Genomic DNA, 26,506 nt, shown 5'->3' on the forward strand with positions numbered 1-26,506 from the left:
GGTGCGTAAAAAGTAAAAATAAGTGTGTGAAGAGCACTAGTCGTTATTAAATTGTGTGGCTAATAATATGTTAGTGATTTTGGGGACAAATAATCAAACTTAGTATCTTATATGCAAAAATAAATACTCTTAATAACTTCAACTATAATGTAAAAATATCACAAATTTTCTTCCATAAAATGAAATAATGTAGTACATCGAACAATGTAAAATATATCTTTCAAAAAAATAAGGAGGTTTATTTATACTAAGATAGTTGGTAGAGATACGTGTTGCTAGTCGGATTCCACGTCGGCATCAACCCAACTGGACCAAGTCGGTAAATAAAACCAAAAAATTCTCCCAGAAAAGAAAAGGCGCGTATTAAAGCGGTCAACACATTACTCACTCTCCTCCATTTCTTCGCAACCTCGTTTCCTGGCAAATCCCAAATCCTCCCAGAAGCTCGATCCATCACTCACTCATGGCCGTCTGCACGTATCCTCCTAGGGTTTTCGCTTCCTCCCAACCCGGCGCCCGCCCCAGGCTTTCGGGTCGGGTCGACCCCACAGCGTCGGTTTACAGGCTCTCCTCTCCCATCCTCAGATTTCCCCCCAACTTCGTCCGCCAGCTCAGCACCAAGGCCCGGAGGAACTGCAGCAACATCGGCGTCGCGCAGATCGTCGCCGCCTCTTGGTCGAACAACACCCCCAACTCTGGCGTGCCGGCGGCGCCGTCGGCTACTGCCGTCGATGCCGCCGCCACTTCCGCCATTCCCGTCGATCCGGCCCAGATTTCGGGCGGTGACGAGGTGGCGGTGTTTGGAAATGGTGTACAGTTGGGGGAGGCCGTGCCTGATTTGAAGGAGGCCTCGTTCTTGAGCTCCGATGGGAGCCTCGCGATTCATGCTGGTAACTTAATTACAATTTGTGGGTTTTTTTTTTAATTATAATTTGCTTGGACTATTGGCTTATTGTTCCAATTAAGAAGCTCATATCTTGATAATTATGTGGTGATTAGCGTGTGAGTAAAAATTGGGGTTTTTTTTGTTTTGGATTTGTGAAGGTGAAAGATTGGGACGCGGCATAGTAACTGATGCAATTACAACCCCAGTGGTTAATACTTCTGCCTACTTCTTTAAGAAAACGGCTGACCTCATTGATTTCAAGGTATGCAATCATGCATTTCATATATATACGCATATATACATATACACACACATATATTATATCTAAGTTTTAACTTTCTTACGATTTTGTGCATATTTTGGGTGTAACCTTTTCTGTAATAGCTGCAAAAGTTTGAAACTTTAAGAGATAAGACCAAAAAGAATTTTGTTTTATGTATTGGGTTGCTGGTGTGGTGATTGATGTTCTGTGATGGTTTTGACTTATTGTCCTTTTACCTTGTTGCAGGAGAAACGCGCAACAAGCTTTGAATACGGGCGGTATGGAAATCCAACGACAGTGGTTGTCGAGGAGAAGATCAGGTTTGCATTTTCTTTCGTTCTCTTTTGTATTTAAAGCCTGCCTTTTGTGTTGGAATCTATACGTTGAATGCTTATTGAGGCCATGTTGTTGTGGTGATGATACAGTGCACTTGAGGGAGCGGAATCGACAATGATATTGGCATCTGGAATGTGTGCTAGCACTGTCATGTTGATGGCATTGGTTCCAGCTGGTGGGCATATTGTGACCACCACGGACTGCTATAGGAAGACTAGAATTTTCATTGAGACCATTCTTCCAAAAATGGGGATCACGGTAAATTATCCTGTTCTCAATTTTTTGGAATGATTTGTTATTCGAAATCTATAGTAACAGGATATAGGTGTTACTTTTCAAAGTTCAGGTGAGGCTTTGATAGTGTTATACTTATATTTATCACTCTCTATGCAGGCCACAATCATTGACCCTGCTGACGTGGGAGCCCTGGAAACTGCATTGGAAGAGCACAAAGTCAGTAAGAAAAAAGTCTTTAGCTTGCTTTTTTTAAGTTCACTATAACTCAACAAATAATTGACCCTGATTGTTTGTGGAATTTACTTTGGTGCAGGTGTCTCTTTTCTTCACAGAGTCTCCTACTAATCCATTCCTCAGGTGTGTTGACATTAAGCTGGTTTCAGAGCTTTGCCACAAAAAAGGGACGTTGGTCTGTATAGATGGCACTTTTGCCACACCACTCAACCAGAAAGCCCTTGCCCTTGGGGCAGATCTTGTTGTGCATTCTGCAACGAAATATATCGGTGGCCACAATGATGTAAGTCAGCACATGTCGAACCTAATCATATGAAGGAGTGTGAATACTCAGGTTGTCAATTATTGTAAATACTAAGCAAGTATCAATATCTTATTTCAGGTCCTTGCTGGTTGCATTAGTGGTTCTATGAAATTGGTTTCAGAAATTCGTATTTTGCATCACATTTTGGGTGGTGCTCTCAACCCGGTGAGTCATGTTTGTGGGTTATATGTGTTTCTCGTCTCTTATTATTGTCGACTGTCATTTTGAGTAGATTGGTGATGTTAATTTGTACGCCCATGAAGAATGTAGAACAAATGATTCCAATCCCACTTATTACTTTTAATGATTTAAGTCTGACATGAATTTTAAGCTTACATGATAATGATATTTGTTTTTTTTCTTCATCAACAGAATGCTGCATACCTGATCATTCGAGGCATGAAGACCTTGCATCTTCGTGTACAGCAACAGAATTCAACAGCATTGAGGATGGCCAAAATTTTAGAGGCGCATCCTAAGGTATGTGTTTTGTAAGCTTAAGTAGCATTAAATAATGGGAGGCTAACTAATTAGGCCACTGGTGTGTCATTATTGTTGGAAAGATTATAGTACAAAATTTTATGTTGGCATTCATCACTTTCTATTTGAAAACTAATGTTATTGAAAATGTTATTGGCAGGTGGCGCATGTCTATTATCCTGGCTTGCCTAGTCATCCTGAACATCAGCTTGCCAAGAGGCAGATGACTGGTTTCGGTGGTGTTGTCAGTTTTGAGGTGAACATTCTCGGCGCTGTCCCTTGTTGGTTTGCTGTTATTATGTACATTTGGTTAATAATATTCCTTGATTATGCAGATTGATGGAGACTTGACGAGAACAATTAATTTTGTGGATGCACTGAAAATCCCATATATTGCCCCATCCTTTGGTGGCTGTGAGAGCATTGTGGATCAGCCAGCCATAATGTCTTACTGGTATTCCCTCTAATCCTTTATCTTCTAATTCCTTATCTTATGGTGGCTGAATAAATTTGACGTTGTTATGCTATGTGGTTGAGTCTGATAAATTGGGTAGATCTGTGATCTTGACATATCACCATATCGAGTCAATCCAGGTAATGTGTGTAGATCCCTAGTTTCGGGGTTTTAGTCGGAAAGTCAATTTCGTAACCAAATATCAGGTGCTACATGGAAGTGTATTAATTGGTTAAAAATATGTTTCTGGTAAAAGAAAAATTGTTACTATGGAAACATGATGTAGCCTGTATAGATGTCTACATGTTCTATTCGTGTAGCAACATTTAAAGCATGTTATGCGAAGCTTAACCAACTAACGTAGCCGAAATTATTTAAGTTGAACTGTTGAAGTTTACGGTAATGGATGTTTAGTTGAGCACTGTTTGGTCCTTTATACATTGATATTGCTTGATTAATATAGGCGGGCTGTAGCCACGGTTAAAAGCCAATGATTTCTTCTGATTGCGGTGTTTTGATGCTCTTGAAACAGGGATCTCAGCCAGTCAGATAGGATCAAGTACGGGATCAAGGATAACTTGGTCCGTTTCAGCTTCGGAGTCGAAGACTTTGAAGATCTCAAGGCTGACATACTGCAGGCCCTGGAGACCATATAGAGCGTGGCCCGCCTAATAGTAATATGCGGTTTTCTGTTTTATTTCTCTTTTCCATTGTCGTTGGTGCTTGAATTGATTTTGATCACCAAATGCTCTGTTCGGATCCAGTCGTTGGGTCGTTGTCGACTCCATCCGGACCCTAAGCTTTGTCTGGTTTTCTTTTGCAACTACCTTTTCCCAATACCTTTTCATTCCAATATGACTATGCTAGCTTTGTTTTTTCGTGTTTGGATGATTTGAAGTTGAATGACAATTTTAGAATTGTTCGAAATGTTTTTCGACGAATGTGAAGTTATAAACCATGGTTGATTTTGTATTGTGACCCTAGCGACACGAGTAAACAAGATATACGCAAGAGTCAAGGATGGCACTTATTTTAGGGCACATAATGTTGGGCGGTCACACCACGTGTAAAAATTGAGTGCAGCGAAGATAAGAATGTTTCGTTGGATGTGTGGGCACATGTTAAGAGGGAGGATATCTGAGGAAACTAAAAGTGTTAGCAATTGAAGATAAGATGAGAGAAAAACGGTTAAGGTGGTTTGGAGATGGAGACTCGTGGCAAATGAGGTAGGAAAAGATCTAGGAAGACTTGGAAAGAGACTTGAAGAAAAGATATATAGAATACTTGAAGCTAATAGAAGGCACGACACAAAATTTAACGGCTGCAAATTCCGATACCTAAGGTGCATCGAAGCATGTTAGAATTTTCGAGATACGATTTGGAAACTCTCAAAGTTGTCATAAGTTAGAGAATTGTGTTAAATTATCAGAGAGACGGGCCAAATGCCCACTTTTATAAACATCGATATTGCCTTGTCAATTACCACTGCATAGTACGACATGTGTGTAATTTTATAACAAAAGACCTCGTGTTGGTTGGAGCCTTCATTCAAAGTTGTCATGGTGACGGATTTATCAAATTGAACGTTGAAACATTCTTTGCAGATTGTGGAGGATAAGAATAAGCGGCAGAGGAGTATCAAAATTCAGTGCAAAATTTTGATTGGATTTTCCAAACAAAATCTAACATAAAAAACAATCAGATTAAAACACATGGAGAATATTCTGATACGAAGAAAATGCCAACCCAAATACTAGGAAAAGAAAGAACAATCCAAATCCATATCAACAAGAAATGCACTTAGAAAACTTCCCACCACCTTTCCTTCTCACTTTCCAAATATTCCTAAAATATTCCTACCACTTGGAGAAATATTCTCAGATTATCTATATTAAAAATTGCTCTCTCTTAATATAAATTAAGTCAAATTATGAATCATTTGATTCAGAAACAGCAAATCCTGTGAGAATTTAATCCACCAGTGTTTGTTGAAAAGCGATGAAATTCGGGAAGGAGTTCAGGACCCACCTGGAAGAGACACTCCCGGAGTGGAGGGACAAGTTCCTTTGCTACAAGCTCTTGAAGAAGCTCCTCAAGGGCTTCCTCACCACCGCGGCCGTTATTGCCACGGTGGATTCCCTCCATCGCCACCTCGAGTTTCAGCCGGCATATGTGCATCCGGCCGCTGCTGATGAAGGTGGCGGGTTCCATCCTTTAGCGGGACTCCAATATTGGTTCGTTGCGATTTTGAATAAGGAGCTGTATAAGTTAAACGATTTCTATATGGATAAGGAGGAGGATTTCGTTATACGATTCCAGGTTCTTATGGTTGACCTTTATTTTCTTGAATTTGCATGTGTATATACATATATATGCGCTTTAATTTTGTTGGGTGGTCCATAGATTTGGCCTTCATGTTATGGATGCTACAAAAATTCAATCTTTCGCTTTTTGTTAACGGATTGGATTGGATTGGATAACTCACTATATTTATGCATTTAGTATGTCAAATAAAGAAATGGAAATTTTGTCCGAGTTGAAGGTAGGATTCGGAGGGAGAAGTTTCTCTTATGACGGGAATTCGGAATATGCATCCATTTAGTGAGTTATCCAATTTAATCTTAGACACCAAATGAGAGCTTAGGATCTTAAGATGACTGATAGGTACAAGTAGGAGGAGAAGGATGGCATCTGCAAACAAGTGCATTTTAGCTAAAACAAAAATGAGACATTCATGTCCGAGGGACACCGGAAAGTGAAACTATTGAAGTTAGGAGTTGAACTGTTAGTTAATTCGGGCGGTCTTGTGAATGTGAAGATGGTTATGAGTGAAATTACAGCGATACGAGACATGCCATTGTTATCTGTATTCGTTTTTAGGCTAAGGATTTTTGAATATTTTGTGAAAAGGTATAGATAATGCAGGAAAACAAAGGAAGTTTTAACCATTTCGTCATGACCAGGTCAAGTTTCGAGTCTCAACTAGTTGAATTTTTCTTTTGATCATTAAAGTCGAGTACTAAGATATCTATCATGGATCAACGAACAATGTGTAAATCGAAGTCTGTATTTTTTGGTGCTTGTTTCACTTTTTTTTTCTTTCCTGGTTCGCTGCTTATGTTGGTTGAAAATTGTAGAGTTTTTTGGTGTACTAGTTAAGTGTCTGGTAGGAAAATCATTATGATGGGAGCAATGTTCTGGTCGGTGCAGAGTCATCTGCACAGCACGAATGTTGCAATGTGATATTTTGAATGAGCAGGCTTCAAGTACCAACTATCGTTTCTCTTTTCTCATCTGCAAACGGCAACATATAATGACAGGAGCTGAAAGGAAGAATCGAGATCGTCAGGGAACGGAGCAGCCGGGGTGGAGTTTTTACATCAGAGACCGAGTTCAGCAAAGAAGTGATGGACATCCGTAAGGACTTTGTCACCATTCACGGGGAGATGGTGCTTCTCAAAAATTATAGCTCGTTGAATTTTGCGGGTACAGCAGCTACTTTTCACCTTCCTTCCATGTTTAACCTGTATTGTACAACTGTTAGCATCAGTGAATTTCTTCATTCTATATCTGCGTTATCTATTGCTAAAATCAGCTGTGTCTTCTGTCTCAACAGGGGTTGTCAAAATTCTAAAGAAGTACGATAAACGAACTGGAGGAGTATTGCGTTTACGTTTCACGCAAACGCAACTAGCTCACCAGCCTTTCTTTACAACAGAACTTCTGACGGGGCTAGTCCGTGAATGCGAGGCAAATCTCGAGCTTCTCTTCCCACTGGAAGCAGAAGTCATTCAAGGTACACCAACCACACAAGATGAAACCACCCCAGACACAAGTCATTCAAACCCACAATCGAATCATTCGGCAAATATTGCATGTGAGACACCTTCAAACATGGAGGCAAACATGGATATATATCGTGGAACCGTTGCTGCAATGAAGGCCATTCAAGGCCTTCAAAAACCAAGCTCCACTTCCGGTCCATGCTTGCTTTCAAATCACTTTAGAAGCCAGGATGAGGAGAGCACTGGTGCTGTCACTGAAAACTCTACTTCAAACTCTGTAGCGAGCTGGCAAAGCGAAGAGGAGGGATGACCAGTTATAGCAGCGCTTATCCTGTCGGTTTCTGCTGTACGTCCTCCGTGCGTAGTTTTCCAAATAGCATTTGCTTGAAATTTGTAATGTTGTACTAAATTCTGCTCTTCTTTGTTATCTTCCTTTTTGGTGTATGCGTAGCAGTTTTTTTTTTTTTTTCGAAAACTATGCCTAGCGACTTTGGCACACCTTATTATACATAAGAAGAAAAGAAGTGCGTAGATTATTTTTATTTATTATTGCCGTTTTGTAGCATAGCACAGTAAAAATGACAACTTTTTTTTAATAGCCTATAACTCCAACCACAATACGAGAAATTTTTCAGTGTCACACGATCTGCATACCAAGTGTTATAATATTAGTTGAAATTTTTTTTTCAAGTATCCAAACACTTATATTATAGAAAGTTTTAACGAAACATTCTCGGTACTATTTACTTTTAACAAAAAATCACATTTTTATCTTTCCTTAGTACTATTCACTACACCTTCGTTTGTCATTTTTGATTAAAACTAATTTTTTTTTTTTTTTACTTTTCATTAGTTTTCTTTATACTATAATATTTAGCGTAACTAGGCCGTGTTTTTGACATATTAAAAAATCTCTCCTATTAAAGAAGTCTCGTCCCTCATAGTTATCAATTGACTAAAGAATGTCTTCATAGTTATCAGGTGACTAAAGGATGCCTTATCACCTAGCATTAAGTTTGATCAAAATTTGCGACGCATCCCGTAATATCAATTCAACTGTTTGATTAAAATTTGGTTATCTGGTGACCAAGAAAATATTTATGCCACTGGAACCCAATTGCCAAGGAGACAAATTTGAAAAGAAAATCAAAGTCCCTAGCCATTCAAAATTTGCACTTCTTTGTTGGGTCCTTTCCAAATTTATTGATGTTCTTTTTTGGAAGACAGATTAAAGGCTGCGGACCACTTGGTGGCCTCCTCCATTTTTATATATTTTTGGATACCAGTCCACAGATTTTTTGGGCCCCAAATTAACTGCAGCGATTGAATTGGGGTTCAAGTTGGGTGCTGAGCTTGCAAAAACTCTGCTTCAAGACATGGACGTAGCCACGTTGGTTAGAGCGGGATGTGTTATCGTTATGCACCTGAATCCTTTTTTGCAGTTTAGATTAGTGTAAAATAGAATATCGCTGGTATGGGAAAAAAGTTGGAAACAAAAACGAAGCAAGATAAGGTATGTTCACTTTCCTTTTTGTTCACTCTTCTAAACAAAAATGAAGAGAACAATCACAACTTTGAAACTAATATGTGATGAGACATGTTCAGCTGCTCCTGGTGTAATCACGGTCACAGTTGAAGGGTAGGGGTGAAGACTTGAACACGCGATACGTTCCGACATTGTTCATTGAATGGTTAGCAGCAGGGCCGGCCCTGAGAATTTGGAGGTCCTAGGTGAGCCTTCGAAGTGGGGCCCTAAAATTCTCTGATCTCCGGTTATTTGTATATTGATTTGTATTAAAAAAAAATTGCTAAATACATAAAAAGTTCTATTTTCACATCAAATATCATTAAAAATTAATATCAAAACAAGATAAATACACAAAAATTATTTAAACATTACACAATTCAGGTTTTTAGACACAAATGTACTAAATGTTTGCAGTCAAGAGTTTAAGATTAAGAGTGCAGAAGAATAAAACTTGATGATCAAGAGAGTAAATAATAATAAACTTGATTGACGAGTATAATAAATTCAACGCCAATTGTTTCTCTTGTGTATTTTTTTCCCTTCTAAAATCAACATCACACCAACGAATTGAATATTAAAATAATCCATTGAATAAAAAGTTATTGAAAAGAAAAATATATAATTCAAAGTTTTTATTACCTTAAAGTACAATCTTTAAGACCATATGATAGTTTGTTTAAACATTCAATAGAAATTGAGAGAATGGAAAGTTAGTTCAAACATTCGATAGAAATGGAGAGAATGAGAAGTTGAAAGAAAAAAGATTGCAAAGAGACTTGAGTTTTATAACTTTATATGCATTTGGACAGATGGATTGGGAGTTGACAGATGGATTGGTAGTAAATTTGAAAAACAAGAAAAATCTAGTGACTAAAAGAGGCAGCTTCGTGTTTTGAACTCAACACCCAAAGAAAAATGTAGCCAACATTTCCATTGCACTAACAAATGACTTATGATATTTTCTACTTTTTTTTGTATTTATATGTTAATTACAGGATATAAAATTTTTTTGAGGGCCCTTCCGAAGTGGAGGCCCTAGGCGGGCGCCTACTTGGAGTACCCTCATGGCTAGCCCTGGTTAGTAGTCGATACCAGTTCAAGTTGTTCGATTTGGAGAATTTCTGAGGAGGAGTAGAACATACCGAAAGAAATTCCATATGCCACGACGAATGATCTCTAAGCAGGCAACTATTGCAATCAAGGCTGTTCTATGGACGAAAAGCCAGGAATATTCGAGGTAAGATGTGTAGACACACGTGAAAGGATAAGATTAAGAATGAGATACCCGAGGTAAAGTAGAAGTGGCAGCAATTGAAGATAAGATGAGAGAAAATCGATTAAGGTGGTTCGGAGATGGAGACTCATGGCAAAATGGGTAGAAGAAGACCTATGAAGACTTGAAAAGAAACTTGAAGAAAAGATATAAGGTATTTGCAGCTAACGGAAGACATGGCACAAAATTTAACGCCTGCAAATTCCGATACCTAGGGTGCATCGAAGCATGCTAGAATTTTGAGATACGAGTTGGAAACTTCCAAAGCTATCATAAGTTAGAGAATTGTGTCAAATTGTCACAAATACAGGCCGAAGGTCCACTTCCCTTATGATTTTGTCTTGTCAATTACAACCTGTGGTCAATTACCACCTGTGCAGTGCTGAAATTGAGGTTCAACCATAAAACCAATTGGCAATATGTGGAGTAGCTCAAGATCATATAAGCACATAGCAAACCTTGTCCCTCACTGATGTGGGACAACTCTCAACACGCCCCTGCATGCGTGGTGGATTTTTAAGCCTACACGTGGACAACAACTGCATGACGTAGAGCGCGTGTGGCCGTTTGGCTTCACACAAGGACAACTTGCTCTGATACCATGATGAAATTGAGATTTCATTATAAAACCAATTGGCAATATGGAGAGTAGTCCAAGATCATATAAGCACATAGAAAACCTTGTCATGTGGGACAACTCTTAACATGCAGTACGTGTGAGGTTTTATAACAAAAACCCCAGTGTTAGTTGGAGTGAGACTAATAACTTGTGATATTTTAACTTCATTTTCTCATGGAGACGGCCGACGTGGGATAACACATACCATTTTTGAGCCTTCATTCAAAGTTGTCAATGGTGACGGATTTATCAAATCGAATGTTGAAACAATCTATGCAGATTCTGGAGGACGAGAATATGCGTCAGACGATTTCCTAAAAAAATCACTGCAAACAAATGGTTTGATTGGAATCTCCAAACAAAATCTAACAACACAACAATCTAGCAGATAAATCTTAAAAATTTGGAGAATATTCTGACGGAAGAAAATGCCAATTCAACACTTACCAGGAAAAGATGCAAAGTCCGAATCCACGGCAACAAGAAATGCACTTGAGAAAACACACCCACCACCTTTCCTTCCTCAAATATTCCCACCACTTGAGAAATATTCTCACATTCTCTAAATTAAAAATTCCTCTCTCGTAATATAAATTAAGTCAAACTATGAATCATTTGATTCACAAACAGCAAAATCCTGTGAGATTTTGTCTCCCAGAGTCTGTTGAAAACAATGAAACTCGCGAAGTTCAGGAGGACCCACCTTGAGGAGACACTCCCGGAGTGGAGGGACAAGTTCCTCTGCTACAAGCTCTTGAAGAAGCTCCTCAAGCACTTGCCCGCCACCGTGGCAACCATCGCCGCGGTGGATTCTCTCCCTCGCCACCTCGAGTTTCTGCCGGCAAATGCACATTTGGCCGTTGCTGATGGAAGTGGCGAGTTCCATCCCTTGGGGGAACTGTTCGTTCCGATTCTGAATGAGGAGCTAAAGAAGTTAAACGATTTCTATGTTGATAAGAAGGAGGAGTTCGTTATACGATTCCAGGTTCTTATGGTTGACTTTTTTTTCTTCTTATTTTCTTGAATTTGCATGTGTGTGTGTGTGTATGGGCTTTAATTTGGATGGGTAGTTGATGGATTTGGCATGCCCGTTATGGATGCTACAAAAATTCTATCTTTTTCTTTTTGTTAACGGATTGGATTAGATAACTCACCATATTTAGCTTATGTTGAGTAAAGAAAGGGAAATTTTGTCCGGGTTGATGGTAGGATTGGGAGGGAGAAGTTTCCTTGACGGGGGAATTTGGAATTTGCATCCATTTCTACTTTAAATCTAGTGAGTTATCCAATTCAATCATGGACACCAAAGGAGACCTTAGGATCTCAAGATAACTGATAGGCACGAGTAGTAGGAGGATGGCATCTGCAAATTTTAGCTAAAACAAATATGAGAATATTCATGTCCGAGGGACACCTAAATTAAAGCTAGGCGGTGAATTGTTAGTTAATTCGGGCGGTCATGTGAATGTTTGAAGATGGTTAGGAGTGAAATTACAGCGGTACGAGACATGCCGCTGTTATATGTATGCGTTTTTAGGCAATTGAGAAACAATATGAGTGTAAGGATTGTGTGTGGCTGGAGCGATTTGTTGAGATAGAGTGGTGCCATCGATAATGAAGGAAAACTAGCTAGGGAAGTTTTAACTATTTCGTCTTGAACAGGTCGAGTCTCAGCTAGTTGAATTTCTCTTTTAATCATTAAAGTCGAGTACTTTTTTCTCTGAACTAAGATATCTATTGTGGATGAACGAACAGTGTGTAAATCGAAGTCTGTATATGTGTTTTTTGTTTCGCTTAATATTACCCCTTTTTCTTTTTCCTGGTTATCTGCTTATGTTTGGTTGAAAATTGTAGAGTTTATTGGTGTATTAGTTTAGTGTCTGGTAGGAAAATCTTTATGATGGGAGCAATTTTCTGGTCAATGCAGAGTCATCTGCACAGCATGAATGTTGCAATGCGATTTTTGGAATGCGAAGGCAACTATCGTTTCTCTTTTCTCTTTTCTCATCTGCAAACGGCAATAATGACAGGAGCTGAAAGGAAGAATCGAGAGCATCGGGGAAAGGAGCAGCAGTGGTGGAGTTTTTACTTCAGAGACCTTCAGGAAAGAAGTGATGGACATCCGTAAGGACTTTGTCACCATTCATGGGGAGATGGTGCTTCTCGAAAAACATAGCTGGTGGAATTTTAGAGGTACAGCAGCTATTTCTTTTCACCTTCCATATCTAACCTGTATTGTACAACCGTTAGCATCAGTGAATTTCTTCGTTCTATATCTGCGTTATCTATTGCTAAAATCAGCTGTGTCTTCTGGCTAAATAGCGCTTGTCAAAATTCTAAAGAAGTACGGTAAACGAACTGGAGGAGTGTTGCGTTTACGTTTCACGCAACTAGATCACCAGCCTCTCTTTACAACAGAAACTCTCACGAGGCTAGTCCGTGAATGCGAGGCAACTCTCGAGCTTCCCTTCCCATTGGAAGCAGAAGTCATTGAAGGTACAACAACCACACAAGTGAAACCACTGTTGAATAGTAAGTTGTGAGCAGATTAGCATTAGAGAAATAAAGCCTTGTGTTTTTAATTGTGTATTCACTATTGTCAAAGAATGACAAGTGTAAGGCTCTCAACGTAAGGCTATGATTGTCATGTGTTAGAATCCTAGACTACAGAAAAATGAATAGCTGAGATCACTTTGATGAATGTGTGAGCTCCAGCTGCATAACCAACCGTTGTAGTGCTCGAGTTGTGTGCAAGAGAGAAAAAAATATGAAATTCTCCTCTGTGACTTGCAAAGGCTGAAGCATTCCAAAATCTTGTGTGAAGATCCTTATGTTCTTCTTCATTTTTCGTAGTGAATTCCTCAATCAAACTTACAAATATCAAATACACTAACATGGCCTCAATCTAAGCTAAGCGTGAACTGTGAATTTAAGCTTCACCGATGTTACGTTTTCTGAGCTACATCTGGGCTGGCTGAAGGTTAGGTGAAGTTTGCCGGGAGTTCAGTTGTGGTTTGAAAATACATCTGAGCTCACAATGGCTGGATCTGGAAGTTCAAAAGTTAGGACTCCGATCTTCTCCGGTGAGAACTATGAGTTTTGGAGAATCAAAATGGTAACCATATTCAAGTCACATGGGCTATGAAAATTGGTGGAGAAAGGGATTACGTTCCTTGACTCGGAGAAGAAAAAGAAGGTAGAAGGTATCGAAGAAGAGGTTGATGATGAGCTAACCATTGCGATGTTTATGAAGGATGTGAAAGCTTTGGGCATCATTCAAAACGCAGTTTCTAATCAGATTTTCTCTCAAATTGCCAACACAGATTCATTAAAATGGCTTGGGATTTGTTGTATGGAGAATACCATGGCGGTGATCAGGTACGATCGGCGAAACTTCAAAATCTCATACCTGAATTTGAATATACTAGAATGCATGATGACGAGTCTTTACCTGGGTATCTTACTCGATTAAATGAATTGCTTAATCAAGTGAAGACATTTAGAGAGATTCTCTCAAATGAGAGATTAGTGCAGAAGGTCTTAATTAGTCTCACTAAGGTGTGATCCTATATGCCTAGTGATAGAAAACACTAAGTGTCTAGAATCTGTTGAACTACAAGAAGTTGTAGCCATTTTGAAAAGTCAAGAACAAAGGTTTGATACGCATTCCACTGATGCAACTGAGATGGCATTTGCCTCATCCTATATTAGTCCAAAAAGGCAGAATAAAGGTAATGCTCCATCTATTACTTTCAAGCCACAGAAAAATTGGAACCAAAAAGTTAAGAAATGGGACTGAAAACCCAGCTTTTAGCATAAGTTATTTGCTAGTCCTGCACAAAATATGAACCTTTCTCAAACTATAGATCAAGAGAGTGTAAAACCTCAGTGTAAAGTATGTTCAAAGTTTCACTTTGGTGAATGTTGGTAAATCCAAATGTCACAACAGTGATAGGTTTGGACATTGGGCTAGATACTACACTGCAGGTAAAATTGTCCAGAAATCAAATTGTGCAAATCAAATGGAGGTGACTGGAAATCTCTTTTATGCAAACAATGTTGTTACTTAGCCAAAGGTCGATGGGGACTGGTATATAGACAGGTTGCAGCAATCACATGATAGGGAATGTAATGTTCTTGTGGATGTGAAAACAAATGTTGCATAAAAGTTCAAATGTCAACTGGTGTGCTAGTGAATGTAGCATAAATGGGATCATTGGTAATTGAGACCAATGGAGGCATGAAATATGTTAGAGGAGTCATGTATTTACCTGGTTTAAAAAAGAACTTGCTGAGTGTTGGGCAAATAGATTAACATGGGTACCATCTTGTGTTTGGAGGAAGGATGTGTAGTGTCTTTGACAGCCTTTCACTTGACAGTCTCATTATCAGTGTAAAAATGAAAAGGAACATGAGTTATCCTTTATCTCTAATGCTTAAGTTGTTCTGAAAGCAAGCACTACTCATTGTACTTAGACCTGACATAGAAGATTAGGTCACTTGTACTTCACTTGTACTTTGAAGGACTCAAATAACTGAAAGATAAAGACATGGTTCAAGATCTACCACATTTGGAAGAGTATGATGGAGTATGTGAAGGCTATCAATTTGGTAAACAACACAAAGAAAGTTTTCCAAGTGATCAAGCCTAGAGAACTAATGCTCCACTTGAATTGATTCTTGTTGACTTGTGTGGTCCTATGAGGAATGAGTCCATTACTAGAAACAAGTACTTCATGCTTCTCATTGATCACTCTACTAGAATGACTTGAGTATACTTCTGTATAAATGTGATATTTTCAATTGTTTCAGAAAATTCAAAGCTATGATTGAGTTACAAAGTGGGTTCAAAGTGATATGTTTGAAAAGTGACAGATGAGGGGAATTCTCTGTCCACTGAGTTTAAGCAGTTTTGTGATACTGAGGGAATCTAGAGACAACTTTCGTTAGCCTACACTCCTCAACAAAATGGAATGGCAGAGAGGAAGAATAGAACAGTGGTTGAAATGGCCAAATCAATGTTACATGATAAAGGAATGCCATATTATTTATGGGCAGAAGTTGAACATATAGTAGTTTACATCCTAAATCGATGCCCTACCAAGTCTCTAGATAACATAACTTCTTTTGAAGGCTATAGTGGAAGAAAACCAGGTATTGCTCACTTAAAGGTATTTGGCTCCTATGTTATGTTCATATACCATATAAGTTAAAACATAAGCTTAAAGCAAAGAGTACTAAATGTGTGTTTATTGGATATGCAACATGTGAGAAAGGATATAAAATCTTTGATCCAATCTCTTAGAAGTTAATTCTATCAAGAGATATTGTAGTAGATGAAAATGCTAGCTTGAAACTAGGAAGAAGGCACAGAGAAGTATGTGTCATTGCCTGATTGTGAGTGGAAAACTATTGATGCACCAAGAACCAGAACTGTGGAAGATGAGTTTATTACTTCAAGTAGCTTGTCACCAGCTATACAAAGGGAAATCCCTTGTAGTCATGATGTTGTTCATACTTCTTCACACCAACTTTCAAGTGAATCATCCAACAACATAAGTGGGAATGTGAGAGACAATCAAGCTTTTGAGCACACTCCTTTAAAATGGAGAAACTAAATGATGTGCTTACTTAATGCAATCTGTGCATTATGGAACTAGAAAATATGAGATGCTGCTCAAGATGAATCTTGGATGAAAGCTATGAAAGATGAGCTATCAATGATTGAAAATAATGCAACTTGGGTGTTAGTGGACAGACCAACATATAAGCCTATTATTGGAGTTAAATGGGTTTTCAAGACCAAACTTAATCTTGATGGATCTGTGTAAAAGAACAACGAAAGGCTTGTTGAAAAGGGATATGATCGAAAACCAAGAGTAGACTATAATTAAACATTTGCACCTGTGACTAGATTGGACACAATTAGAACTCTTGTTGCTTTGGCTACCGAAAAGAGTTGGAAACTCTAGCAACTTGATGTTAAATCTGCTTTCCTAAATGGTCTCTTTGAGGAGGAGGTTTATGTGGATCAACCTGATGGTTTTGTGATCAAGGAAAGAAAAGACGAGGTGTATAAACTTGACAAAGCACACTATGGATTGAAATAGGCACCAAGAGCCTGGTATGGAGAAATTGACACCTACTTTGCACAGTGTGGATTTGAGAAAAGTCAAAGTGAAGCAATTATCTATATCAAGACAAAGGGAGAAGAAGAAATATTGATTGTATCTATCTATGTGGATGACATAGTATATATTGGTAACAGTAATGAGATGTTGGAAGAATTTAAATGAGATATGATGGTTAAGTATGGAATATCATATTTGGGCCTTTTTCACCAGTTTCTTGGTATGTGAAGCATTCAAACTCACTCAAGTATCTTTATTCACCAAAGAAAGTATGTTGCTTCTTTGCTGAGTAAATTTGGCTTAAATGAGTGCAAATCTGTCTTCACTCCTCTTGTTTCATTTGAAAAACTTTGCAAGATGATGGAAGTAGGCCTACAAGTGAAGAACAATACAGAAGAATTGTGAGAAGTCCACTATATCTCACTGCTCTAGACCAGATATAATGTATACAGTTAGTCTTCTTGTTAGGTTCATCCTACAAACAAGTACTATGAGACTGCCAAAAGAGTACTTAGATACATCAAGGGAACTCTAGATTATGGTTTGGATGATGTGAAAGGAAATAATGCTATGTTAATAGGATTTTGTGACATTGATTGGGATGGATCTCTTGATGACAGCAAGAGTACCTCTGGTTATGCATTTTCCTTTAGGAGTGTGGGGTATTTTCTTGGGCCTCTATAAAACAAAATTGTGTGGCACTTTCCACTGCAGAGGTGGAATACCTCAAAGGCATAAGCCACTGCACATGAAAGATGGCTTAGTTTTGTGCTTGAAGATTTTGGACAGTTTTAAATTGAAGCAACTCCATTGCAATGTGACAACACAACTGCAATTGCAATTACTAAAAATCTTGTGTTTCATCAGAAGACAAAGCATATTGATACAAGATATCACTTCTTCAAGGATGCTTTACAGGAAGGGATAATTAACTTGGTGTATTGTCCTACAAATGAACATATGACAAATATATTCACTAAGGCTTTAACCAAGGATCGGTTAAACTACCTTAAGGACATAATTCGTGTGGAATCAGCTCAAAATTTAGAGGGAGTGTTGAATTGTAAGTTGTGAGCTGATTAGTATTGATGAAATAAGCCTTGTGTTTTAATTGTGCATTCACTTGTGTCAAAGCATGACAAGTGTAAGGCTCTCAATGTAAGGCTATAAATGTCATGTGTTAGAATCCTAAACTATAAGAAGATGAATGGCTGAGATCACTTTGATGAACATTTGAGCTCCAGTTGCATGACAAACCGTTGTAGTGCTCGAGTTGTTTTCAAGAGAGAGAAAATATGAAATACTCCTCTGTGACTTACTGAGGCTGAAGCATTCCAAAATCTTGTGTGAAATTCCTTTTGTTCTTCTTCATTTTCCATAGTGATTTGCTCAATCAAAACTTACAAATATCAAATAAACTAATAACCCCCTCCAGACAGAAGTCATTCAAACCCACAATCGAATGATTCGGCAAATATTGCATCTGAGACACCTTCAAACATGGAGGCAAACATAAATATATATCGTGGAACCGTTGCTGCAATGAAGGCCATTCAAGGCCTTCAAAAACCAAGCTCCACTGCCGGTCCATGGTCACTTTCAAATCACTTTAGAAGCCAGGACGAGGAGAGCACTGGCGCTGTCAAAGTTGAAATCTCTACTTCAAACTCTGTAGCGAGCTGGCAAAGCGAAGAGGAGGATGACCAGTTATAGTATTATCCATCGGTTTCTGTAGTACACCCTCCGTTTCTGATCAAGAGAACGACAGTGTACGTAACAGCGTTCATCTTATTAGTTTCAGCGTTGTCTCGTACGTTCTTGTTTTCGATTCTTGTAGCAACTGGAATCGTAAAAAGGTTCTGAATTGTAAACTTAGCACATCAAATAAGCTGTGAGCCGATGGAGAAATTTATCATAGCATAATGTTGTGCAGTTTTCTAAATAGCATCTGCTTGAAATTTATAATGTTGTACTAGATTCTGCCCTCTCTGTTACCTTTCTTTATGGTCCATTTATTATGTGTAGGAATTTTGGCACACGTTATTATGCATATAAAGAAACAAGTGCGGAAATTATTTTCCTTTGTTGTTGCATTTTTGTAGCATAGCAGTAGCACAGTAAGAATGACAATTGTTTTTAATACCCTATAACTCCAACCACAATTAATGGAGAAAATTTTCAGTGTGCCGAGAATAAGATCCATATACCAAGTGTCATAATACTGGTTGAATTTTTTTTTTCAAGTATCCAAACACTTGTATTATAACATTTGATGTACTTATTCCCAACACACTAAGAAATCTCCTATTAGGGGAGTCTCGTCCCTCATGGTTATCAAGTGACTAAAGAATGTTCTCGTAGTTATTAGGTGATTAAAGAATACGTGATCACTACCATTAAATTTGATTAAAATTTACAATTAAAACACTAGGAACGCATCCCTTAATATCAAATTCAACTGCGAATGTGCATTTTTTGGTTATCTTGTGACCAAGAAAATATTTATGCTACTAGAGAGTGGAGAGTAAACCCAACTAAAAAAAATTTCCACTTCTTTGTTGGGTCCTTATCAAATTTATTGGTCTTCTTTTTGGAAGACAAAGGTAAGGGTTGGGACCAATTGGTGGCCTCCTCCATTCTTCTCTATTATTGGATACCAATCTCTGGCTGCTCTACTATTTAAGAGCATCTCTAAAAAAAATGTCAAATATAATATGTTAAAATTTTATTTGATGGCTGCTGTGGCAAATTGAATATAAGTACTAAATTCTTTTCTTTTCCAACGGATGTGTTAAATATTTATTTTATTGGACCTAGAGTTACATTAATTATTAAAAAATAATCAAAATTAATTTTTATTCTATTGGTTAAAAAATTCAATTAAATATATTTGACTCCTTCTTTGTTTGCTGTAAAAAAAATGCAGCTAGAAAGTAAGGAGTCAAATGATTTACATGCCACATCATATATGACATATCCATTGAAGAACATCTAAATGTGTTTTAATCATATTTGACATATTTGACATCTCATTTGGAGATGATCAAAGTGGCATCAACTTCAATTATATCCACAGGTTTTTGGGCCCCCAAATTAACTGCAACTACTAAATGGGCGGCCCCCCCGGGGTGGGGGGGGAGGTGGAGATCAAGTTGGGTGCTGATCTTACAAGCCTCTGCTTCTACACGTGGACACAGCCATGTTGGTTGGAGCATGATGTGTTATCGTCATGCACCTGAATTCTCTTCCGCAATTTAGATTAGTTTAAAATAGAATATTGCTGGTACGAGAAAAAAGTCGGAAAACGCTTTTAACACTTGATAACAAAGCAAGATAGGGTATGTTCACTTTCCTTTTTGTTCACTCTTCTAAACAAAATTGAAGAGAACAATCACAAATTTGAAACTAATATGTGATGATACATGTTCAGCTGCTCCTGGTGTAATCACGTTCATAGTTGAAGGGTAGGGGTACAGACTTGAACGCTCGATACTTTCCGACATTGTTCAAGTGCTCATTCTCCAACCTGCTCAGAAAAAAACATTGAATGGTTAGTAGTCGATACAAGTTCAAGTTGTTCGGTTATAGAGGATTAAGTACTGAGAGGAGTAGAACATACCGAAAGAAGTTCCATATGCCACGACGAATGATTTCTAAGCAGGCAACTATCGCAGTCAAGGCTGTTCTATGGACGAAAGGCACTCCTCTAATTCCCAGTACTGACTGCATCCAAGCGAGTCTTAGTACAACATTCAACACCTGCATGTCGCATTATTCAAAATTAATGTTAAACGAGAAGGAACGAATGGCACTCCATAAGGGCTGAAGAAGTCAGTTTGTAAGTTGTAATCCTACCATGGCTACGAAATAAACACTCTGGTTTGATACAAGGAGTTTGTCTCTCAGCCAAGGATTTTTAGAATTTCGTTGCAGAAGACCCCAATCGATGACAATGTCCCAATATGTACCAACAGCAGTTGCCACAACTGAACTAACTATAGCGAGGATTTTCGATGTCATCCCTGCTTTCAGATCATAACTTGTTCTCATGGCTACTGCAACGATTGTTGAGAAGTATTTCAGCGCATTTAACCCTTGCATTCCATCTTTCTCCTCTATCAAGCGTCGCACACACTGCAAACAAAGAACAGTTAAAACCATACTTTCATGAGGAGGAATTAAACAGTTTCGAGCGCAGAATACCTGAAGCGAACGGATCCAATAAGGAATAATTGCTACAACGAAGTAGAAGGATTTAAAAACATGGCTGTCGAGGCAGTTGTGTGATCTTTTTTTGAAGTCCCCCCAACCGTAATAGCAAACATAGAATTCCAAACTCCTGAAAGCTTGAACCTGAATGAAAATGTACAATGTTACTCGATCATAAGCAACACAAGTATCAATACACTAAACGAATCATAGGTAGTGTCAATACCTGGCTAGTAAGCTGATCTGCCAAGAAAAAATCCGGCAGGGTAACCTACCAAAAAAACAAACAAAATTTTAAAGTCTCTTTTACTTAAAACGTATTTGAATAGTATGTCCACAGGAAGAAGTTCGGCTCTGGTTACCTTATAAAGAGGAGCAAGAAGACAATGGGATAGGCATAGAAGGAGGAAATATCGACTGGAACGATATATAACGTTGAAAGGACAAAATATTATAAGAAGCAAAACCTGCAAATGTAATTTCCATGAAAGAGATTCATGAGCAAACTGTTTTAACGAAGGAAATCCGTCTTATTGAAGAATCTAACTCTTACAACGACTAGGCCCAGGGGGACTAATTCTTTCAAGGCGACGAAGCTTTTTGTTCTTGGATCCAACTCCATATCCAAAGTTGAGACGACACCAGCCAATGCGAGAATTGCAATACCTGAACTGAGAAGGAAAAGCTGTCTGTAACCAATCTCTGACCCTTGCTTGAAGCCAAAGATAAATGGATAATTTACACGATAGCGCCTCCAAAAGAATATGTTTGCTGAGAACATGATCAGATGTAGGACGACAAATCCAAACAGGCTGCAAATGTGGGGAAATGAACGATTGTCATGAAACGAATAGCTATGCAGGTTTAAATTTCTCCACAGATGTAGATATGATGAGATAACTATTATGCAAAACCTTGCCTGTACAGGGGAAATATGTTTTCCATGTACAGAACACGCCCGTCACTCTCAAGGATATTTCTTGCATGCATAAGCACAATGATAGCTACTACAAGTGCAATGGAGCCCCCGGAGAGCAACCCTGTAGGTACACAACAAATGATCATCGATATCTTGCATAAGGTCCACTCGATATGGAAACTAAGAGAGAACAAAGAACTTTTCATTCCGACAGCACAAATCTTACCCAAGAAATATGTACTTCTATGCTTTTCCCTTCTAGCTTTCGGTCTTAATGTCTTCATTCCTTTTCTTCGATTTCCATTTGCGAAGTGCTTTATGAAGGTAGCCTCCACCCTTTCCACAAGCCTAGTAACCTGCGAAGCCAAAAGATGTATCATAAAAATAAATAAAAAAGCTTTATACGGGCAATGGTTTGGATTCATAGTAATCGTTTGGATCATAAGACAAAGATTTACTCACTTCATCAGTGCTACCCAGATAAGAATTATCCACCATATTCAAGTAAACCTTCGACGCATTCCTCGAACAGACCTTGTCATATTTCTTCATGATCTTCGAGAAAGCCAATTGATTAAGGAAACTGCACCGTCCATTAGCAATATAATCAATCACACACAACACTAACTTTAGTTCTATTAATGTAATCAGGAACTGCAATGTTACCAGTAGCTTTTTAAAAGCCGGAGCTTTTGGTAAAACTCGCTAAAAGCCTGTCTCATTTGCTCTTCTACTTTCCTCAGCTCATTCTTGCTGAATGACAAGTAATTCTGCTGGAATATGCTTTTAATTGTTGACACTGGAGTTTCAGGTATCACGTTGATCCTTATATGATCTAGAACCTCTAGTTGTAGTGGTTTAAACCCCTGAATATCCACCGTCCCTCTGTTGGCTTTCCGGTCATCGGTTTCCGATTCTTTGCTTCCCCTCTCTTCATCATCTTCCATTTCTTCTTCATCGCTCATCTCAACTTCGTTAATCACATCCATATCTTCTCCCCCTTCGCAATCATGACCAGTACTTCAAAATATTAGGCAAAAAAAAGAAAAACATATCATATATTTTACTAATTAAAAATCTTATGCGCCTCTTTTCACCTTCTGCACTCCTCTTAATTATGTTATTGATTCTCCTTGATCAGTTACAGCTCCGTAAAGAGACGGGAGTGCAGAAAGTGAAAAGGGGAATTCGGAATATCACTTGCCTCCCCAAGTGAACAAAAAAACTACTTCACAGAAAATTTCAAACTCTCAATCACGGAATCTACTAAGAAAACAAGAGAATCAGAAAACCTACCTGTTTTTCTACCACTTGTGGGATGAACTGCTGAGACTGAAGAAATCCCATTGCTTGCCAAATCACTCCCTCCAATATCCACCTCTGGATTATCAACCTTTAACCTAAGAGCAATCAAAGCATCCATCTGCCTACTCAACTCCTCAGCCTCTTCCACGACTTCCCCAACTTTCTTCTTGTAAAAGCAATTCACCTTGTTAAACTCATCGTCCAGGCTCCTAAAAAACGCAACCTCAAACTCTCCTCCCTCGTCGTACGGCATCAAAAACCTTGTCTGCCACTGCCCTTCCTCACCTTCTTCCCCCACAAGTATCTCCTCGTCCTCCTTCTTCCTCAGCGAGCCGCGTTGCCGGCTTGTCAGCCCGCTGAATGCTCTGTAGAGTGACACCCTCCTCTTTAGTGTCGACCCTTCCGCAGTCCCCATTGGTGTGGATGATGCCTTTTTCTTCCGGGAACGCAGGACCTTTTTTAAGATAAGCTTGAGAGAGTTGTAGTCCATGTATGCCTCTTGCCATTCCGGCACCATTTGCGAAACGAACTCTTTTCCGAACTTCATCTTCTTCCTCCTCCTCCTCCTCCAATGAAGCCCTCAATTATTATATTGCTCAGTTGATTACGAACATTCACTCCTGCAACGGAGATCTCCAGCTCGCTTCTATAAAAAAATTTAAAAAAAAAAAAAAATGAAGCTCAAAGATTGCGGTGTTGGAGCTCTGGTTTATTTGGGCAAGCGCGTTGCGTTCTTGCTTTTTGTACATTGCTTCTGGTCAAGTTTTCGATTCGAGCAAGAAGACGTGCTATACACATTCATAAGGAAGGTTGTTTCGTATCATTTAACATAATTTAATTTTTTTATTTGGTAAATCGAAATCAATATCACATGTAGAATTCCCTTGTTTTAGGAAGCTTCCCTACTGATGTTTTTTTTTTTATTTTTTTATTTTTTTTATAATCTACATTAACGAACGAAAATGGACTCAATGCAAGTGAGCAAGCAAACTACTTTAAAGTGTCTAACCTAACCTACTTCCGTCGATATTAAAGATCGGTCACTATCTTGCTCATCTGTAATTTTACATGTTGCCACCACACCTCACACCTGTCGTCCTGCTTTTTGTTGTCTTCAATTGATGGATTTTTGAGACAGAACAAGGGAAATTGGATCCTCTCCGAGGCTTCGCCTCGGATCCTCCTGACCCACCAACACAAAATATTAGATTTTGATCTAACGGTTACAATTATTATAATTTTTAAAAGGACCTCCTATTTGTAACCATTGAATCAAAATTCAACGATCCATATTGTTAGGTCAAGAAGATCTCAAAAATTTACCTCAGAGAGAATTCAATTCCAAAAACAGGCTCAATAAAGTGAAAATAGTTTGGTTGGTGAGAAAATGATGCATGTGATATGAATGTAGCTTTGCCTGCAGTCACGGATTTAAGTTGTTACCAAATGCTATTTTAGTGGACGTCATATGTCAAGTTTGCACGCGTTATGCCTTTAATTGTGAATAAGACGAATGTTGTCAATGATGTAACAGGAGGAAGTCTACTTGATTAAGACTGGATTAGATTTAATTAGCTGTCTTTTCAACGTTTCCTGCCAAGATTTGATCTTTAATTTGATTCGTTTCTTTACGAGTCGTTTTCTCTTGTGAACACTTGAGTTACACAAAAATGAACGCAGATGTTCCAACTCTCGAACAGGAATAAATATTGTTAATCATTCGAGTTGAAAAGAAAATAGTGATCAAACGTAATATAATTAGATAATATATACAAGATAAGATGAACATTTGTTGTATTAATTTGGTTAGGTAATATATACACACATTGATGAGCACCACCAAATCTTTCTGTGGATTGCTTCTTTCGCCTAAAACAAATTCTCCATCAGTTTTACGTTAAACAATACGTGGAGTAACTTCTTATTTTTTTCTTCAGATTTGACGAGCATCTAGAATAAACTAATTTTTCTCAATCTTTTCGCAGTTAATTCCAATGATATATTTACAATAAATGGTGAAGGTATCAAACTCGCAATCTGAAAAATTTGAACTTAAAATTTTTCACTTAAAATTTCTACTCTTGTTCAGTAGCTATCGTCTTCGTTTGTAAAAGAAAATTGTTAATTTAGTTGCCTAACCAATAATTAGGTATGGTGGTTGGACGGTGTATTGATGGAGGGCACGACTATAAACAGTCATATATGCATTAGGATTAAAATAATGTGATTTGGTAATTAGGTTTTAATTAATGAAAAACTAATGAAAATGATTTGAAAACTTTAAGTTTTAATGATAAAGACAAAGTAAAGGGTAAAGTGAATAGTATCAGAATTGGTTTTTTAATGTAAAAATGTAATTTTTCGTTAAAATGAATAATACTGTGAGTTTTTTTTTTTGTTAAAACTTCTTAATATGATTTGGTAAAAGAAAGTTGTACACGTTTGGACCAAATGTGATTGCATGTAATTATAGGTGGGACATGCACATTCACATTGCCAACTGTAAATGCAATCTTATCCGTCCATCTAATAATCATAAATCAAAATCAACCTTCAAAAAATAATATGCCAATTTGAAAATTCTATGGTAGGCCAACGCATACAATCACAATGTCGCCGCAAAATGCGTCTGGTTTTATTTATTTATTTTTTTAAATTTTTTTAATTTTTTAACCCTATATTTTAATTATATATTTTGAAAAGTTTTAAAAACACGTATACATACTATGTTAATTAATTACTTTATTTTATTAGAAGTTAATTGTATGATCACTTGTCGCGTGTAATGGTACACAAATATGATATAAATATGTTGTTTCCATAACATTACTCTTCTAATTTGTAGAGATGAGAATTTGAGAATGAGTGCTAGACAACAATTTTACATGATATATTTCCTGTTTATTTTTTTTAAATAAATATCTAGGATCAATGAACGAGGCCATCCAACATTAATGATTTGGTTAAGTTAGCTAGATGAGTGTACTCTTCTTTTATGCACTAGGTTTGATTGGCTCATAGTCATTTAGATGTAAATTATGATATCATTTGCCAAAGAAGTGAGCCGACATTTGTGATCTAATTTTAACAAATAACTTTTTGTTGGGGGACAATAAAGCAAAATTAGGATGTATGGAAATCAAACGTAAAATTCATTGATAAACCTAAATATCTTTTAATCAATTTAAATTACAAACTTTTACAAGTTTAATTGGATTCTAAATTTCGACATCATATGTGTTATACTATTACAAAAATATCAAGTGGATTTACTTTACTTAGCTTTTCTACATGGTGATGTTGACATAGTGTGAATAAGAAGTTTCATTAATATATTTTGTTCTTGCCCAAAAAAGACATTAGCAATACATCAAGGATTTTATACACACACCAGTTTTATGAAGACACCCTACATCCAATAAATTATAACTTTGTCCCTCATTCTTCTAAAGACAACCCGACATCTCCTCCCAAAAAATAAAAGAGCATTCCAAATGGCACCAATTCGACGACCAAGCATTTCTGGCACTATTCTTAAAATCTC

General features: G+C 37.8%; 4 protein-coding genes across 5 annotated transcripts; 3 read left to right on the forward strand and 1 right to left on the reverse strand.

The window, feature by feature from the left end:
• The first annotated feature begins 351 nt into the window (after positions 1 to 351).
• Positions 352 to 4,120, forward strand: LOC103951044 (cystathionine gamma-synthase 1, chloroplastic). Its single transcript, XM_048578980.1, has 11 exons — positions 352 to 890; positions 1,045 to 1,148; positions 1,395 to 1,468; positions 1,574 to 1,742; positions 1,878 to 1,937; positions 2,035 to 2,238; positions 2,338 to 2,424; positions 2,632 to 2,739; positions 2,900 to 2,995; positions 3,075 to 3,193; positions 3,726 to 4,120. Exons 1-11 carry the CDS (start codon positions 464 to 466, stop codon positions 3,847 to 3,849), a joined length of 1,572 nt encoding a protein of 523 aa, XP_048434937.1. The 5' UTR covers positions 352 to 463; the 3' UTR covers positions 3,850 to 4,120.
• Positions 4,121 to 4,995: 875 nt separating this feature from the next.
• LOC103951039 (SPX domain-containing protein 4) lies at positions 4,996 to 7,524 on the forward strand. Its single transcript, XM_009362325.3, has 3 exons — positions 4,996 to 5,512; positions 6,514 to 6,679; positions 6,810 to 7,524. Exons 1-3 carry the CDS (start codon positions 5,192 to 5,194, stop codon positions 7,286 to 7,288), a joined length of 966 nt encoding a protein of 321 aa, XP_009360600.2. The 5' UTR covers positions 4,996 to 5,191; the 3' UTR covers positions 7,289 to 7,524.
• A 3,421-nt stretch (positions 7,525 to 10,945) lies between these two features.
• On the forward strand, positions 10,946 to 18,351 carry LOC103951040 (SPX domain-containing protein 4-like). Its single transcript, XM_048578981.1, has 5 exons — positions 10,946 to 11,383; positions 12,429 to 12,591; positions 12,721 to 12,911; positions 14,923 to 14,929; positions 17,956 to 18,351. The coding sequence occupies exons 1-5, from the start codon at positions 11,072 to 11,074 to the stop codon at positions 18,240 to 18,242; spliced, it is 960 nt and encodes a 319-aa protein (XP_048434938.1). The 5' UTR covers positions 10,946 to 11,071; the 3' UTR covers positions 18,243 to 18,351.
• Positions 18,352 to 19,824: 1,473 nt separating this feature from the next.
• Positions 19,825 to 23,919, reverse strand: LOC103951042 (phosphate transporter PHO1 homolog 9). Of its 2 annotated transcripts, none has more exons than XM_009362327.3 (12): positions 22,954 to 23,919; positions 22,324 to 22,657; positions 22,120 to 22,240; positions 21,884 to 22,013; positions 21,658 to 21,778; positions 21,292 to 21,550; positions 21,101 to 21,205; positions 20,965 to 21,009; positions 20,733 to 20,882; positions 20,385 to 20,663; positions 20,149 to 20,288; positions 19,825 to 20,055 (listed from the first exon to the last, which is right to left on the reverse strand). In XM_009362327.3, the coding sequence occupies exons 1-12, from the start codon at positions 23,507 to 23,509 to the stop codon at positions 19,956 to 19,958; spliced, it is 2,340 nt and encodes a 779-aa protein (XP_009360602.2). In that variant the 5' UTR covers positions 23,510 to 23,919; the 3' UTR covers positions 19,825 to 19,955. The 2 variants fall into 2 exon arrangements, with proteins under 2 accessions (XP_009360602.2, XP_048434935.1); XM_048578978.1 differs by having other exon boundaries at positions 22,324 to 22,677; positions 22,954 to 23,096.
• Between the last annotated feature and the right edge of the window lie 2,587 nt (positions 23,920 to 26,506).

Source organism: the organism of the source record quoted next, unplaced genomic scaffold (assembly GCF_019419815.1).
Source record: "Pyrus x bretschneideri cultivar Hongxiangsu unplaced genomic scaffold, Pyrus_bretschneideri_v1 Contig13, whole genome shotgun sequence".
Lineage (NCBI taxonomy): Eukaryota > Viridiplantae > Streptophyta > Magnoliopsida > Rosales > Rosaceae > Pyrus > Pyrus x bretschneideri.